A 17,486-nucleotide genomic window follows, 5' to 3' on the forward strand; every position below is an offset into this window, starting at 1 on the left:
CCAGTCGCTGTTTTTAGGCATTTTACATAGTTCATCTCTCAAAAGTACTACCAAAAATGGAGGAAGAAACTTGGTCAAAGAAGTTGTTAAGGTTAGGGAACTAGCTCAAAGTCATACAGCTGTTAGACAGAAATTCAACCCATGGCTTGCTGCATGGTGGCACAAGCCTTTAATTTCATTATTGGGAGTGGGGAGGGTCAGCAGAGGATCTCAGAGATCAAGGCCACCCTGGTCTACAGAATCCAAGGACAGCCAAGGCTACACAGAGAAACCCTGTCTCAAAAACCCAAGAGATAGAAATTCAGGAAGACCTTTTAAGGAACCCCTCAAGTGGTGTTGCAGGCCTTCAATCTCAGTGCAGACAAAGGATTTCTGTGAGTTCGAGGCCAGTTGGGCTACATCGAAAGTTCTGGCCAAGATGGGGTCAATGAGACCCCTTTTAGGGGAGAGGAGCCTTTTCTATTATTATTATTATTCATTCACACAGCCTGAGAACATATGTTTATGTCCCCTCAGGTCATCACTAGCCCCATTTCAGCTAGTGCTTTAGGACAGAATTCTTACTAAAAACACAAACTTGACTCATGTCTTTATCATAGTCCTCATTTTTTATCAATCTGCCTGCCCTGAGCCTCTCCTGGTATTTAAAAACTTCTCAATGCTTTCTTTAATGAAAACTCTTCTACACTCTAAAAGAATGGTAGAACTTTATCGGATGCCACCTGATGTCCTACATGGGAGGTCGGGGCTGGGAGACAGTTCCTCAAGGAAAAAAAAGAAAGAAAGAAAGAAAGAAAGAAAGAAAGAAAGAAAGAAAGAAAGAAAGAAGGAAGGAAAGAAAGAAGAGAGGTGGAAATAGGAAGTCAAGCGTGAGAGAACTGAAGGGAAGGTGTAACATTCAGAAAAGGGAGAAAGGGGGTGAAGTGGTAGGCACTGCTGTCTGGCTCGCATTTCCTGCAGACCAGAGTGTGAACAGAAATTAAAAAATGGGGTTGGGAGTTAAGCCACTGAAACCTGCTAGGTAGCATTTTGTTGGGATTTTTTTTCCCTGTTATGTCTTTGACACTCCATCCAGAAGAAACGGACCCCAAGAGTCACAATGGCGGGTTGGTGCGGGCCCAGCAACACTGCTCTCGCTTCCAGCCTGGGTTGATCCCCTGAAAGCATCGCTCCGAGTCAGTCAATCAGCCGGCGGGAGGAACCACCAGATCCTCTGGACCCCGAGGCCAGGGCCCGGCGTCCGTGTGCTCGGGCAACAGCCACCCCGGCTCCCGTTCCGGTGGACAACCCCGAAACACTCTCACATCTCGCTGCTCACACGGAGCCCGGTCCTTCCCCAGGAGCTGAACGCGTCGGTCACCGAGCAGAAGCCGGGCTGCAGTCAGGGGCTTACCTTTAACAGATTAGACGTCGCCATGTTCTCAACTTGGACTCTCGCGAGACGCGGCGAGACTTGGCGGCTCTCGGGGCCAGGCCTCCTCGAGAGGCCGGGGTTCCCAGCAGGACCCCGCAGGCCGCAGCGAGGGATGCAGGGGACGCCGGAGCGGCGTGCCGTCAGCGCTGAGCTCGTCCCAGGCACCCGTGCTTCCTCGGGCTTTCCCGCTACATGGTCACCCCGGCCTGCCCACGCGAGAGAGCGCATGCAAACGCTTAAAGAGACGCGAGCGGCGAATGGTGGGAAGGGACAGGGAGCCGACCTGACCGGGAAGAGGTAGTATCGACTTCCCCGGGCCTCCCCAACTCGTCTTCGGTTCTGCCTCTGGGGTTGCACCCGCCCCGGCCGCCAGCAACGACTTTAGCTCGGCTTAGGGCCCGCACCTCAGGTTCCGTGGCGGTGTCACGTGACGCGGCGGGCGGGGGCGTGCTCGGGAGCAACCCAGGCGATAGCAAGCCACTGGGTCCCGAGGCCGCGCGGAGGGTGGGAGTGCGCCCTCTGCTGGCTGGAGCCGGAGCAGCCCTCACGCGCTCGCCCCAGATCGGGATTGCTATTCAGAGCTCTGGATTAGATTAGCCTGGAAGGCTTTTTACTGCTGTCCTCCGCAAATGCTGACATGGAGAAGGCGCCCGGTATATTATTTGTTTGGTGACTGATGCACAAACCTGCTGTTATTCCGCTAAAAAAAGAATGCCCGGCTTGTTCAAGAAGTGATTATTAATCTTGGACTCCTTAAGACATATCCTAGAGCACCCTACAGTATTTTCTCCAAATTGCATCGCTTCAGATCACAAATCTCTGATCAAGGGAAGACAATATAATTTATACAGGGTTATCTCCGTTTAGCTGTAATTTAATGCATTACGCAAGTTCCTAGCACTGTTCTTTTTGGGTTTTGTTTGTTTGTTTCTTTGGTTGGTTGGTTTTTGACAGAATTTCTCTATATAGCCCTGGCTATACTGGAGGTGCCTCGGCTCCCAAGTGCTGGAATTAAAGGTGTGGGAAACCACCACCTGGTGTCAAACTTGTTTCTTTGAAACTCATCTCTCACTGTTCCACAATTTTAATCCCAGTACTCAAAGCAGAGGCAGGAGGATCTCTGTAAGATTGAGGGCAACCTGATCTACAGAGCAAGCTCCAGGACAGCCAGGGCTACAAAAAAACCAAAAGCTTCTCAAACATTGCTAATACATTGTTCATCTTAATCTGAGGTGCTAATTAGAAAAGCAGACTTTCAGGCTCTACTCTGAAGGATTTTATTTCATATATTAAGCCTGAAATCTCCTTTTGCCCCAAGCATTCCAGGTAGCTTTGTTTGAAGCGGTCTTTCTATGTTATTCTTGGAAGGCCAAGAATTCTCTATGTAGACCAGGTTGACCTAGAACTCACAGAGATCTGCCTTTCTCTGCCTCCAGAATGACTGGTAGAATTATAGGTATGTGCTCCCCTCCGAAATGGCCAAAATTTCCTTATCTCTGCTTCGGGCAGGGTGTGGTGGAACATACCTTTAATTTCAGCACTCTGACTTCCAGACCAATTAGCGCCACACAATGCTTAAAATGAGTTAAGATCTACTTCTCAGACCTTGAATGCTTTACTTGACCACAATGAGCCTTAGTTCTCTTGTTGGTGAAATTAGTATTAAAACATCTAAATCACAGCGCTTTTGCAAAAATTAAATATAAAGACTGGCGAAATGGCCCAGTTTTAGAGCACTGGTACTCTGGCACTTAGGGGGCTCTGTGTATAGGCATCAGGCATACACTTGGTGTGCAAATCTACATGCTGGCAAAAATTCATCCACATAAAATTCTAAAAAGTTAAAGACTAAATATGACAGTCTGGAGAGATTGCTCAATGGTTAAAAGCATTGACTACTCTTTTCCAGAGGTCCTGTGTTCAATTCCCAGCAACTACATAGTGGCTCACAACCATCTATAATGAGATCTGATGCCCTCTTCTCATGTGTCTGAAGAGAGTGACAATGTACTCATATACATAAAATAATAAATCTTTAAAAAAGATTAAATATGACATTGATATAAAAACAGTGTATAATTTATACATATAGACAGTGTAATTAGAGGTAAAGTGTATAATTCTTACTATATGTAAGACATGATTCTATACATTTTTGGTTTTGTTCTGTTGTTTTTTGAGACAGAAGTTTCTCCGTGTAGCTGTCCTGGAACTCGCTCTTTAAAAAGGCTGCCCTGAACTCAGAGATCTGCCTGCCTCTGCCTCTGAGCGCTGGGATTACAGAGTGTGCCAGCTGATTCCATGCCTTTTAATAGATTAATATACTGAATGCTGGAATCTATCACTCATAGTGGAAACCTTAAGTATTAATTAAACTTCATGAAGAGAACAGTGAAGAAGGAAACAAAACAAAGGATGCAAAAATAGAAGGGGAATAGTCCGGAGAGATGACTCTGGGGCAAAGAACATACCTGCTGTCTGAGAAGGTCCCTGAGTTCTGTTCCCAACACCCACATTTGGTGGTTCACAACCATAACGCCAGTTCTGTGGGGATCTCATGCTTCTGGCCTCCGAGGGCCTCTGTATTCACATAGATATACACAGAGAGATACCCACACAACACACATGTACGTCAGTTAATTTTGACATGCTGTGACTAGCTCAAAGGCTGAGCATTCCTAAACCTTCCCCTGCTAGCAAACACTCCCCTCTGGTACTCCTGAAACTCCTAACCCTTCCCGTGCTACCAAGGCAGCCGGTGGCCACTCACTCAGATACTTACGAGGCAGTCTGGCCCTGTTCTCTGGTTGCTCTTACATTCTGTCCTCTTTCTTTTCATCTTGTCTGGTTCCTACCCCTTTCAAAACTCAAGGTCTTGTGACCCTCTGCCCAGCCATTGGCTGTATAGAAGTTCTTTATTACCAATCAGAGCCAGCTGGGGGCAGGCTTTCTTCAGCCTACGTGTGGAACATTGCAAACAGGTTTTTTGGGTAACACAATTACCAAGAGAACACTAGTCAAAACAGTTTTTAACCTTTGAGCTTTAAGATTTGCTTCCTGAGTCTCGTTAACCTCCCTCCTCCCTTTAGGAAGAAACGTTTCAGTAAAGAAGTAGCTACACAACCCGCCCTCCCTTCCTCTGGCTTATGTCCTTTCCATCCTCACTTCTGTGATGCTCTCTGAGCTTATGCAGTTTGGGGGAGCACTGTGGGTGCCTGACTGTTTTCTTCTCTGGGAAGCTGAGCACCTAGCCACTGCCACAGCAACAGTTCTTCTCAGGAGGCCAACTAACTGGTTAATGAGTCTCTGCAGTACACTGAGGGAAAAAAAATCCCTCCAGGATAGCCTAAGCTGACAGCGGCAGTAATTATGTGTATAATCACAAATGTTTAAAAGGCAATTTACTAGGCACACAATACCCACTTAACAGTGAAGTAGCAGTTGCTTCTCCACTGAGGCCTAAGACCTCCCCAGCCACTGGCTTTTTGTCCCGGTTTACAGCACTGTGTGTAAGTTTTCTCTTGTGGAACAGACCCAAAGTCCAATCCTAAAATTAGTTGTTTACACTCCCAACAGTCATGCCACTGTGCACCAAGGAACGAGTATCATTTCTCAGTGTAAGACCCTTATCAGGGCTGGAGAGATGGCTCAGCAGTTAAGAGCACTGACTGCTCTTCCAGAGGTCCTGAGTTCAATTCCCAGCAACCACATGGTAGCTCACAGCCATCTGTAATGGCATCCGATGCCCTCCTCTGTTGTCTGTTGACAGCTACAGTGTACTCACATACATAAATAATTCTTTTAAAAAAAAATCCTTATCAAGGGCTGGGCCGTGGTAGCACACCCTTTTAATTCCAGAACTTGGGAGGCAGAGGCAAGGTTTGAGGCAAACCTGGTCTACAGTGAGAGTTCCAGCATAGCCAGGGCTACACAAAGAAACCCTATTTCAAAAAAACAAACATACAAACAAAAAAAGCCATACCAAGCAAGACTCTTGTTGCTAAGACAATCCTTCCCCAGCAGCCTGCATATTGCATTGAGGTATGAAAACTAGGAGGGAGTTCTGTGCTCATTCTCAGGCTGATAAATACCATAAACAAGGACTTAAAACAGCCTTAAGGTTTGGTTGGGGAGATCCTTGAGGGGACCTCCCTGTCCAACAACTCATGGGGAGGAAGCCCACCCTTGACCTTGGATATTTGGCCCTAACCCGTCCTGACTGTGACTGCAGTGTCAGTACAGTCTGAAACAATCCTATGGTTTATATTAATTCTGTCCAAAGGGCATAACTCATTTGGCAGAGTCCTTGCTCAACATGCACATAAAACAGGCAGAGAGGTGCTGCCGACCTAGTCCTAGCACTTAGGAGGATCAGAAGGGCAGAAACTCAGGGTCATCCTCAGCTACATAGCGAGTTCTAGACCAACCTGGGCTAAGTAAGCCCAGTCACAAAACAAACAAACCCAGACAACAAGGTTAGTGTGACAGTTAATTTTGCTTGACAGCATTTAGAATCACTATGAAAACAAACCCTGGCTTATCTGTGAGGGATTTTCTAGATTAGGTTAATTGTCATGAGGAGATCCACACTAACTGGGGATCCTACCCTGAAGAAAAAGGAAGGGAGAAAAAAGTAGGATTTGTTGCTCTTTCCTTCCAGTGTGACCATCTGTTTTGCACTCTGGCAGCCATCTTGCCTTTCTTACTGTTCGATCTCAGAGAAACCTAGGGATAATTCTCAGGTAGTAATGTGACTCATCCAAGCTCCCCTCCTCCAACCTAAACCTCTCCAGCCCAGTAGCTGGACTTCCCTTCCCAAAGCTTCTGATCCCTATGTAAGAGCCATTTTAGCTATAAGCACTCTAGGTCTCTTGGTTCCAATGCACTCTCTTGGTCACTTTGGCCTCCTCTTCCCTCTCTTCTCTTCCTCTCCCCTCCCCTCCCCTCCCCTTCCCTCTCCTCTAATAGCTAAGTTCAGTCTGCTGTCCATGCTCAGTCTAGACTCTGCCAGATGCCTCTGGCTGTCTTCTCTCACATATCTATATAAAAACCTCAGCCATAAGTAGGAGTGGTCATGTCCTCATTTTCATTTACTTACTATGATGGTGGGTTGTACTTTGAACTGTGAGTCAAAATAACCATTCCTTGATTTGCTTTTGTTTGGCTGTTTTGTCACAGTGATTTGAAAAGGAACTGGGGTGGGTTGACTACAATGGCATGATAGATCCTACCCCATCCAGCCCTCCATAATCTACAGTAATTTTCCATGAGTCCTTCAGCCTCCTCTTGCTGAGGTGCCACTGCTTTGTTACTGATGGGCCACTATACATCTCCTCAACTGATGGTCTCTAGGGCAGGCTTGGCTGCTTGACTTGGCTCAAGCCCAAGGAAGACTGGGGTTCTCTTCTCTTTCTCAGCCTTCCTAATACTGGGACCACAGATATGCCACTGCTCACAGCCACACATGTGGATTTCTCTCTTTTGTTTGGCTTGTTGTTTGTTTGTTTGGTTGGTTGGTTGGTTGGTTTGGTTATTCAAGACAGGGTTTCTCTGTGTAGTCTTGACCTGGAACTCAAACTATACATCTGGCTGACCTTGAACTCAGAGATTCGTGTGGGGTGCTGGGATTAAAGGCATATTCTGCCACCACCCAGCCAAAGGTCAAAAGAGGGCATTGGATCTCCTGGAACCAGAGTTACAGATGGTTATTAGACACCATATAGGTGCTGGGAATTGAGCCTAGGTAGTCTGCAAGAGCAGCCAGTGCTTTTAACAGCTGAGCCCTTCTCTTATGTTTGTTTTGTTCTTTAAAAAATGTAAGCTAGCTATGGTAGTGTATGCCTTTTATCCCAGCACTTAGAAGGCAAGGAAGGAAGATCTTTGAGTAGTTTGAGGCTAGACTGATCTACCTAGCAGTTCCTGGATAGACAGAACTACATAGAGAGACCCTGTATGTATGTACATCTGTGCACCATGTCTATGCAGTGCCTGTGGAGACCAGAAAAGGGTGTCAGATCCCCTAGAACTGGAATTCCAGATGTTTGGGGGCCTCCATGTGAGTGTTAGGAACTGAACCCGGGTCTCCTGCAAGAACAGCAAGTACTCTCTCTCCAGCCAGCATTTGGATCATGACCTTACTTTCTTACTCACATTCAGTAAGAGAGGAAGACAGAAACACTACCTTGGAAGCACCTGGCAATGCAGAAGACAGACAGCAAGGCAGGCTGAAGGTCCTTTTTTTTTTTTTTAAGATTTATTTATTATATATAAGTACACTGTTGCTGTCTTCATGCACACCAGAAGAGAGCATCAGATCTCATTACAGATGGTTGTGAGCCACCACGTGGTTGCTGGGATTTGAACTCAGGATCTCTAGAAGAATAGACAGTGCTCTTAACCACTGGGTCATCTAACACAGGCTGAAGATTCTGTTGATTGCTTTCCTTCCTTGAAGTCAACATCATCAGTTCATAGGATGAGGTGAAATTTTATGCAGAAAGGAGAAAAGAAGATAGCACATTACTATGTTCAGTGGTGGGAGAGTAAAAGGACTACACACATGCACCATGATTCCTGGGCAGCCATACATGCCATCCTGCAACTATTTTGCCAGAACTTTAATTTTTAATTTAATTTTTTATTTAATGTATGTGAGTACATTGTCTCTGTCTTCAGATACACCAGAAGAGGGCATTGGATCCCATTATAGATGGTTGTGGGCATGTGGTTGTTGGGAATTGAACTCAGGGCCTCTGAAAGAGCAGTCAGTGCTCTTAACTCCTGAGCCACCTCTTCAACCATATTGTCTGTGTTTAACAAAGGCAAACAGACCTCTGAATTCTTTTGCCATGTTAAAAAAACCAAAGAAAGTGTGCTTGCTGTCTCTTAAGAGTCAAGGGGATGGGTCATGGATGCTGATTCAAAGGAAACCTGAGTAAAGGACTGGATGGATATGTAAAATAAAAGACTGGACTTAGGACCTGCAAGAGAAGAGCTATCCAGAGAAGATTTTAGAATAACAACGGAGAGCTGTCTGGAGACCCCAGAGAAATCAGAAAGAGAAAAAGCAACCTGGAAAGCTGTCTTGAGCAGAATGTAGGCCTCCGATTTGGACCATGATTTGACTTCAAGTTGTTTGTTTTCTCCACTCCCAGACACCCCTTCTCTCAGAATCCCTCTCTAAGCCGAGGGTGGTTCTTGGCAGACCTAAGGGTTGTTGAAATGAGAGAAGTCCAGCTGGAAAGACAGGAGACAACCATTGGAGGGTGAGAGGGATGTAGGCTGTTAGTAGTAATAACCATTGTAGTGCCAAAGGCTAAGCTATAATCAAGGGGGAGGACACTGAACAACAGATCTGGGAACTGAAAAGCCAGGCATCCAGATACTTTGTTGGCCAGTCATATGGGGTAGGCCTAATTCTAATTTCAACAGCCACTGTGGTAAACATTTTATGTGATCAAATTCCCTGTGACAAAATCCCACCTGACAGGCACACTTCTTTGCACTTCAATTTCAGGATTTTCTCTAAAGATCCAGAATCACACAAGTGTCACAGACAAGTTCAGTAAAGCCTAAGGAAGCAAATATTTTCAGGACCAATCCTCAAACAGTAGGGTAACAAGCCAGTGGATAATGCCCCAGTCCCTAGTCTTTGGTATACAATTCTGTGGAATTCTCAGAATGATTACCAGAGTACCCACCAGGTTTGGTTCTTTTTGTTCATGATACTGACCTTTGTAGCTCACCTCTAAGGGCACTAACTCTTCCTCCCTAACTTACTCGTCTACTCCTTTGCTCCTGCCACCTGACTTAGCTCCCAAATACACCACTTGTACATAAACCTCTTGTCTCAAACACTACCTTAAAAGGAAAACAAGACAAAACAAAAACAAACAGACAAAAAAACCAAACCCTTTTACTGGGAAGACAACTGAGTAGCTAAAAGCTTTTGTCACAGAAGCCTGATCACCTAAGTTTGGATCCCTGGAACCTACATAAAAGTTGGACATGATAATACATGTCTGTAATACTACTGCTTCTTGAGCAAACAGGTCCAAGGCCAGCTAGCCTGGAGTGGGAAGCACACGAGCTAAACAAGACAGGCCTGCGGCAAGCAAGGTGGAAGGAGAAGACGGCTGTCAAGGCTGTCCTCTGACCTCCACAGAAGCACAATGGCACCCTGCACCCACATTACACACACACATACCGACCTCAGCAAGAAAAAAATCTATTGAAACCTTAGCACATTGGTGACCTAACTACACAGATATTGAAGTCATTAAGAATTATCATAACGTGGAATTTGTTAGAGACAATGATAATGGTGTCTGCACCTAATTCCATTAGGAATGAATACAAATGATCTAGAAGGGCCTGTACATGATGGTGAAATAGGAGTTCCTGGATAGTTATCCCACATGCACAAGATCAAGGGGAAACTGAAAAACAAGGTTTTTTTAAGAGACAATGATGAGCATTGATCTAGGTGTGATGACACATGCCTATAATCTTATCACTTGGGAAACTGAGGCAGAAGGATCCCAGGGTTGAGGCAGGGCTATCAGTCTGAGCTACATAGGAAAACCTCATCCCAAACCAAACAAAATGATGTGTTGACTAACGTATTTTTTTTGTTTTAATAAATTTATTTTTTTAAGATTTTATTTTATTGTATATGAGTACACTGTAGCTGCCTTCAGATGCACCAGAAGAGGGCATCAGATCTCATTACAGATGGTTGTGAGCCACCATGTGGTTGCTGGGATTTGAACGCAGGACCTCAGGAAGAGCAGTCGGTGCTCTTAACCACTGAGCCATCTCTCCAGCCCCTCTAATGTTGTATTTTAAAGTACAGAGACGGGGTCGGGGATTTAGCTCAGTGGTAGAGCGCTTGCCTAGGAAGCGCAAGGCCCTGGGTTCGGTCCCCGGCTCTGAAAAAAAGAACCAAAAAAACAACAACAACAACAAAAAAACTTAAAGTACAGACACAGGGGGATTGTGTTGTATGGGGATCTGGGGAAAAGGGGTGCCTCAGTGGGTCAATGTTGAGGCATCTCTTACCCCTGAGGGACCAGCCACACTATGGTATTGAAGAATTAAAATTTCAAAAAGTTAGGACATGCCTGAGAGGGTGTTAGAGATAGGACCTGCCGGACCAGCTATCAGCCCCAAGGACATTGACCATCTGTAGCCACCCCCTCCCCTTCCTTCACCCCCCTGAGTGAGATGAGCCACCCTGCCTGCCTGCAGAGCTGCTAGAGAGCACGTACTCCTTGCTGATGTAATTTCGCGCCGAAGGTAACTGTGCACCATTTGAATTGACCAATCATGTGTAACCGCGCGAATGCCCCTATATAACCCCCCGAGTTTGGAAGCTCGGGGTCAATTCCTCTGTCTCCTGTATGGGATACCTATCAACCCGGGATCCTGCTAATAGGGATCTCGTTAATAAAAGCTACCTCCTGCTGTTACATCAAGATGGCTACTCGTGATTCCTTGGGGCACCCCATCCCACGATTGGAGTGAGAGACGCGGCTCCCCGTTTACGCTCTTTCAGTATAATATAGAATAGAGTTTATTTAGGGCATGGAGAGGGGAGTTAAGAGGGCAGTAGGGCAGAGAGATTGAGAGGGGGTGGGGGGGAGAGGAGTAGAGGCCGGCCATGAGCATGTGGAAAGAAGGGGGAAGGGGAATGGAGAAAGAAGGGACAAAGGGACAAGAGCAAGAGCAAGAGAGTGAGAAGAGGGCAAGCAACCCCTTTTATAGTGTCAAGCATGTCTGGCTGTTGCCAGGTAACTGTGGGGGTGGAGCTTAGAGTGCTAATACAAAATAGTTTTATTTTTGTTTTTTACCAGAAGAGGGAAAGATAATATGATCTGAAAGTGGTACTGGAGAGCAAAGAGGTCCCGGGAACAACTTTAAGCTTGGTGCTAAAAAGACATAGAGCAGTGCTATGGAGATAACCAGACTCCACTTAGTTTGCAGATACCAGCCGTAGGAGTGGAGCATGGGAGATGGTATTGAAGGGAGATGCTTTCCAATGTTCTGAGGGAAACCTCATCTCCTTTGGAAAGTGGCATAAGGCTATGGACATTACAAGTTGGGCATTTTGTCTTACCTGTGCTGGAGGATGGCTAGGGCCCAGGGATAGTGGATGTTAACGTGGAGCTGACCACTTACTTTGTGGCTAAAAAGTAACTGTTGGATAGTCAGCAATTCTTTCATGGCTCTTCATGAACTAATGTTAACCAATAATATTTATGAGGGAAGCAATCTTCAAATGCTGAAATATTAGAAAAATGTTTAAAGGTTCCAAATATTACAAAAACAGATAACCAGAGTATCACAACCTGAAACCCACTGACCATTGTATGGTTTTTGGAACAAACATATTTCACCTGACCTTTCGTGTTTACCAACTTGGCAGCCTTTGAACTTTCTTGGAGGCTAATTATCTTCCAGCAGAGTGTGGGTGATTGACAGAATTGGGGCTCCAGTTTGTGACTGGATGCCTATTCTGACTGAAGGATGGTTTCAGGAGAAAAATATCGAAGAAAGAGACAAAGGGCTCTAGATGTGAATCTTACCTTGAAGAGCAAATTCTTCTCTTCCAAACCTAATTCTTCCCTTCTTCCCTGAGGCTGCCTCACCCAAAACTAGCTCCTCTAGGCCTCTTCTCTAAAGATGGCCAGCTCCTGCCTCATTCTCCAGATATCTCCCAACTCTCTGAGAGGATCCCTGCCTTCAGGATCATCGGTGTCCACAAGGGCAAAAGGAGCACAGAGGAGGAAAGTGAGGGGTTCAGAAACCCTGTGAATATGTTCGTTAACACACCAGGACCAGCTGCAGGGAGGCAGATCAACTTTACCTGGAATGATTCAACGCTTATATTGGGGGAACATCCAGAATGGGCTTAGGGTATTGAAATGCCTGCCCCATTAGCATGGGAAAGCATTTCAAGCATTTCAGGAATCTCACTGGGTAGCAGAAGAGGTTCTGTATGAGAAAGGAAGTTGAACCTATATTCTGAGGCTAGGCGATATTCTGCAGGTAGAGATGGGGGAGGCGAGATTAAACTCCTTAGACAAGGTCAGAGAAGGGGATGGAGTCCTGTTATTTTTGCTGAGCTCAGAAAGCTATCTGGTCAATGATAGACTTTGACCTTAATTAGCAGAATTTTCCCACAACTCTTCTGTTAGGAGAGGAGTGATAAACCTGGAGATTGTCCTGGATTTTCTGATGTTTCTGTTTATTTACCCTCTAGACCCCTTTGGTTCATTGTCCCTTTCGGGTTTACTCCATCTCAAGTAGCTACAGACAAGTCAAGAATCTTAGGGCTGTTCTTCAACCTGGCACTCTGGTTCCCCTAGTGGCCACGGGTCTGCTTACAGCAATTGAGATGGAGAATGTTCCAAATGCTATTTCAGCTGTAACAATTGTGGTATAACAATTAACTTCAATGACAAGAGCTGCTGTCTCACCCGGACTGGATCCAGGAAGAGGACAAATTCAAAGAAACACAAGGCAAGTACTTCTTGTTTTGCTGGGTAGGGTGGGTGTTGAGACAGCGCCTCTCTGCATAGTTCTGATTGTCCTGTAATTGTGTAATTGTTTGATTCAAGTTCCCAAGTGCTAGGAGTAAAGAAGTACCTGACTTCCCAGCATCTCTAATGCTTGTTTTCTTATACACAATTGCATAACTAATTATCTACTTTTTCTTACCAGAAAACTTCAAACAAGTTTAGCTAGTCTAATTAGCAAATAGAAAAACAAAAGATAGAGCAGAGTATAGTGGCAGATCTCCAGGAGTTCAAGGCCAACCTGGTCTTCAAAGCCAGTCTAGGACAGCCAGGGCTGTTACACAGAGAAACACTGTCTTGAAGGGCGGGGGGGAGGGGGCAGGAAAAGAAAAGATAAAAGAAAAGGAAAGGAAAAGAAAAGAAAAAGAATATGAAAATTGTTTTTAAATTCTCAAAGGTTTCAAAAATAAGAATAAGCCAAATGAAAGTAATTTTACTAATGGGATTTAAAAGATTTTGTTTTAACCACAGAGAACTCAATTTCTTCTTTTTTAAAAAAGATTTATTTTGAGCTGGAGAGATGGCTCAGTGGTTAAGAGTACTGACTGCTGGGGTTGGAAATTTAGCTCAGCAGTAGAGCGCTTGCCTAGCGAGCGAAAGGCCCTGGGTTCAGTCCCCAGCTCCAAAAAAAAAAAAAAAAGAGTACTGACTGCTCTTCCAGAGGTCCTGAGTTCAATTCCCAGCAACCACTTGGTGGCTCACAACCATCTGTAATGAGATCTGATGCCCTCTTCTGGTGTGTCTGAGGACAGCTACAGTGTACTTACATATAATAAATAAATAAATAAATCTTAAAAAAAAAGATTTAAGTACACTGTAGCTGTCCTCAGACACACCAGAAGAGGGCATCAGATCTCATTACAGATGGTTGTGAGCCACCAAGTGGTTGCTGGGAATTGAACTCAGGACCTCTGGAAGAGCAGTCAGTGCTCTTAACTGCTGAGCCATCTCTCCAGACCCCTCAATTTCTTTTAAAATTTATTTTATTATATCATTTTGTGTGTGGGCGGGTGTTACCTGTTAGATATCTGTGCAGTACATGTGTGCAATGACTCCAGGGTCATAAAAGGGTATCAGATCCTTTGGGACTATTGTTACAAATGGTTATGAACTACCAGGGATTAAACTTAGGTCCTCTGCAAGAGCATCCAGTGCTCTTAACCACCCAGCTATTGCTCCAACTCTCAGAATTTAATCTGTTTTTAAAAGATGTGTTTGTCTATTTGTTTATTTAATGTAATAATAAGTACACTGTACTTATTTATTTTATGTAATGTAATAATAAGTACACTGTAGCTGTTTTCAGACACACCAGAAGAAGGCATCAGATCCCATTACAGATGGTTATGAACCACCATGTTGTTGCTGGGAATTGAAATCATGACCTCTGGAAAAGTAGCCAGTGCTCTTAACTGCTGAGCCATCTCTCCAGACCCAAACTCAATTTCTTAATAAAATTATATCTAAAGTTAGTTTTACTAGAACATTTTTATTGTGCACAAGTATAATAGTAAAGTGCGATGATTGTGGTCTCTCTCTTTTTTAAAGATTTATTTATTTTTATGTATGTGTGTACCCTATCACTCTCTTTAGACACACCAGAAGAGGACATCGAATCCTATTACAGATGGTTGTGAGTCAACATGTGCTTGCTCAGCCCCTCTGGAAGAGCAGTCAGTGCTCTTAAACACTGAGCCATTTCTCCAGCCCACCACCACCTCCTCTTCTTCCTCCTCTTCTTCCTCTTCTTCCTCTCCTTCCTCCTCCTCCTCTTCCTCCTCCTCCTCCTCTTTTAACTTAATAAGCTACTTACCTGTCTTAAGGTTACTATTGCTGTTTTGAAACTTGGGAGGGAAGTATTTCACTTACATGTTTTGAGTCACACAGTCCATTGAGGGAAGCCAAGGCAGGAACTCAGAACAAGTGGGAACCTGGAGGCAGGAGCTGATGAAAAGGCATGGAAGAGTGTGCTTACAGGCTTACTCCTTATGTTTTGCTCAGCCTGCTTTCTTATAGAATCCAGGACCACCAGCCTAGGAGTATCTGTACCCACAATGAGCTTGGCTCCCTCACATCACTAATTTAAAAAGTGCACAACAGGCTTGCCTATGGTGATATCTTATAGAAGCATTTCCTTCCTCTCTGATGACTCTAGCTTGGGTCAAGTTGACTTCAAACTAGCCAGAACATTACTTATACAATTTATACAATTAAAACATGGTCAGGTTTCATAAGTCTAGGCAAGGAGATCACATTAATACCCAAATATTGCTACCTTCTCTACTGGTTCTCCCTGCTCCCGAGGTTCTCTCTATGTAGCCTTGTCTACATAGAGCCTGGAACTCACCCTGTAGACTAGGCTAGACTCGAGCTCACAGAGACCTATCTGCCTTTGCCTCCTAAGTGCAGGACTAAAGGCATGTGTCACCTTATGTGTCACCATAGCTGGCTCCTCTAATAGTTTTAAGACAGGATCCCACTATGTAGTCCTGGTTTGTAAATTTTCTGTCTCTCCACGCTGGAATTATAGGTGTGTACTAGCACATTCAGCTCCCCTATGTATATATGTGTTTGTATAGCTCAGTGCATGTTTATGTGGAAGTCAAGGGACAAGTTCCAAGAGTGTTCTCTTCTTCACAGTGTGGGTTCCTAGGATTGAACTCATAGTGTAGTGATTAGCAGCCAGTACTTTTCCCCACTGAGTCATCTCACAGGCCCCTCCTTTCTGTACTATTCTTTCAGTCTTCCAAGCCTACTTCATTGAAACAGGATCAGTTCTGAGACAGTTTGAGACTCCTGCTTCATTAAGCTCCATTTAGTTGGTTCCCTGTATACAATCTATTAATGATTTCAGAAAGTGTTAATTGTACATGCTAATTATGAAGCAATTGAGAACAAACATAACAGAAAAAAAATAGGGCTTAAGGCATTTACACTGTAGCTGCAATGGGCATTATATCTTGAAAGGGTCATTTCTCCCTGTCTCCTGTCTTTTAAACTTTTTCTCCATCACAGGTGGAGTAAGCTGCAGAAGTACAAATTCCCCTTCAACGTCTGTGGTTTAGAAGGGAATCAGGTCAGACCAGCAGGAACATCTTGTCACATTTACCCTTGATATGATTTCTCCAAACTTAACCTGTATATTTATTAAAATTCCAATAAATTACTTTTTTTAAGTTGGCAAACTAATTTAAAAATATTTTCAGGAGGGACTGGAGTCAACAGTTAATAGTACTGTTGCTCTTTCAGAGGACCAGGTTCAGTTCCCAGCACCTACATGGTTCACAGCCAACTCTATGTAGTTCCAGGGGATCCAATGGCATTCATATGTGCATGCAGGAAACACATTAGCATAATTTTTAAAGTACTCAGGAGATATATCGGGAGGACAGTAAAAATCATCTTTAAACAAGAACAACATCTTTAAGCAGAACAACCCAAAGAGTTTTATACCTTTAATCTCCCAAGAAGCAGGTGGATCCCTCTCAAACAAAACAAAAGACAGTTCTAAGACTGCAGCTGACAGGGCCTAGGAATTGTGCCTGCCACTGTTTTCCTGTTTTGTCTTGTTTTAATTTTTGATTTTTTGTTCTTAGGTAATGTTTTTGGTTTGTGTTTTGTTTTGAAACTGTCTCTCTAGTAGTCCTGGGTGTCCTGGAACTCACTATATAGACAGGCTTGCCTCAAATTCACAGAGGTCTGCCTGCCTCTGCCTCCCAAGTGCTGGAATGAAAAGCTTATACCACAGGGGCTGGGGGCTGGGGACTTAGCTCAGCGGTAGAGCGCTTGCCTAGCAAACGCAAGGCCCCGGGTTCGGTCCCCAGCTCCGAAAAAAAGAACCAAAAAAAAAAAGCTTATACCATTATGTCCTGCTTTGCAGTGTTTTGTTGTTTTTTTTTTTTTTTAAAGACTTATTTATTTTATATATATGAGTACACTGTTGCTGTCTTCAGACACCAGAAGGGGGCATCCGAGCCCATTACAGATGGTTGTGAGCCACCATGTTGTGGCTAGAAATTGAACTCAGGGCCTCTGGAAGAGCAGTCAGTGCTCTTAACCACTGAGCTAGCTCTTCAGCCCTTGCCACTGGTTTTTTAAAGAAACTTGGTCAGAAGGCCAAGGAAAAAGCAGTTGGGGGGGGTGTTAGTAAGGGAGATATTCTTGATTTGGGAGCATTTTCAGGAATATTAGATTTAATACTCTGGCAAGAATCCTGGAAGATAGTGCCAACTTTTTTCTAGGATGACCTCTGGAAGGCAGAGAATGCTGTCCATGTTAACTGCTGTTGGAATGCTAGACCTGCCATGACCATAGAATAAAGGCTTAACAGGCCTGCCCAGAAAATTAAGCATACTAAATGGATGTACTATGTAAAGTGACAGGCTCTCCCTCAGAAAGGGCAGTAGAAACTATCCTAATAAAAGGACATTTGTCTCTCTCTCCAAAAAGCTCACTTCTTGCAGCTCACTTATGCAGGCCAAAGCTGGTGATAG

The 17,486-nt window shown here is 44.5% G+C and overlaps 1 protein-coding gene and 1 long non-coding RNA gene across 5 annotated transcripts in view; one reads left to right on the forward strand and one right to left on the reverse strand.

The window, feature by feature from the left end:
- Cul5 (cullin 5) overlaps positions 1-1,830 on the reverse strand; it is a 53,720-nt gene extending 51,890 nt beyond the window's left edge. Inside the window, exon 1 of one of the 2 annotated variants that reach the window (XM_087563581.1) lies at positions 1,394-1,830. In XM_087563581.1, coding sequence (XP_087419707.1) covers positions 1,394-1,642 — 249 coding nt within the window. In that variant the 5' untranslated portion in view covers positions 1,643-1,830. 2 annotated transcript variants of the gene reach the window in all.
- Positions 1-16,178, forward strand: part of LOC120094160 (uncharacterized) — a 64,872-nt gene extending 48,694 nt beyond the window's left edge. For all 3 annotated transcript variants that reach the window (XR_015627679.1, XR_015627681.1, XR_015627682.1), the window contains 3 exons: positions 12,784-12,937; positions 14,587-14,626; positions 16,009-16,178. This is a non-coding gene — a long non-coding RNA (uncharacterized LOC120094160). The remainder of the gene's footprint in view (positions 1-12,783; positions 12,938-14,586; positions 14,627-16,008) is intronic.
- Positions 16,179-17,486: the final 1,308 nt, after the last annotated feature.

Source organism: Rattus norvegicus, chromosome 8 (genome assembly GCF_021556685.1).
Source record: "Rattus norvegicus strain SHRSP/BbbUtx chromosome 8, alternate assembly SHRSP_T2T, whole genome shotgun sequence".
Lineage (NCBI taxonomy): Eukaryota > Metazoa > Chordata > Mammalia > Rodentia > Muridae > Rattus > Rattus norvegicus.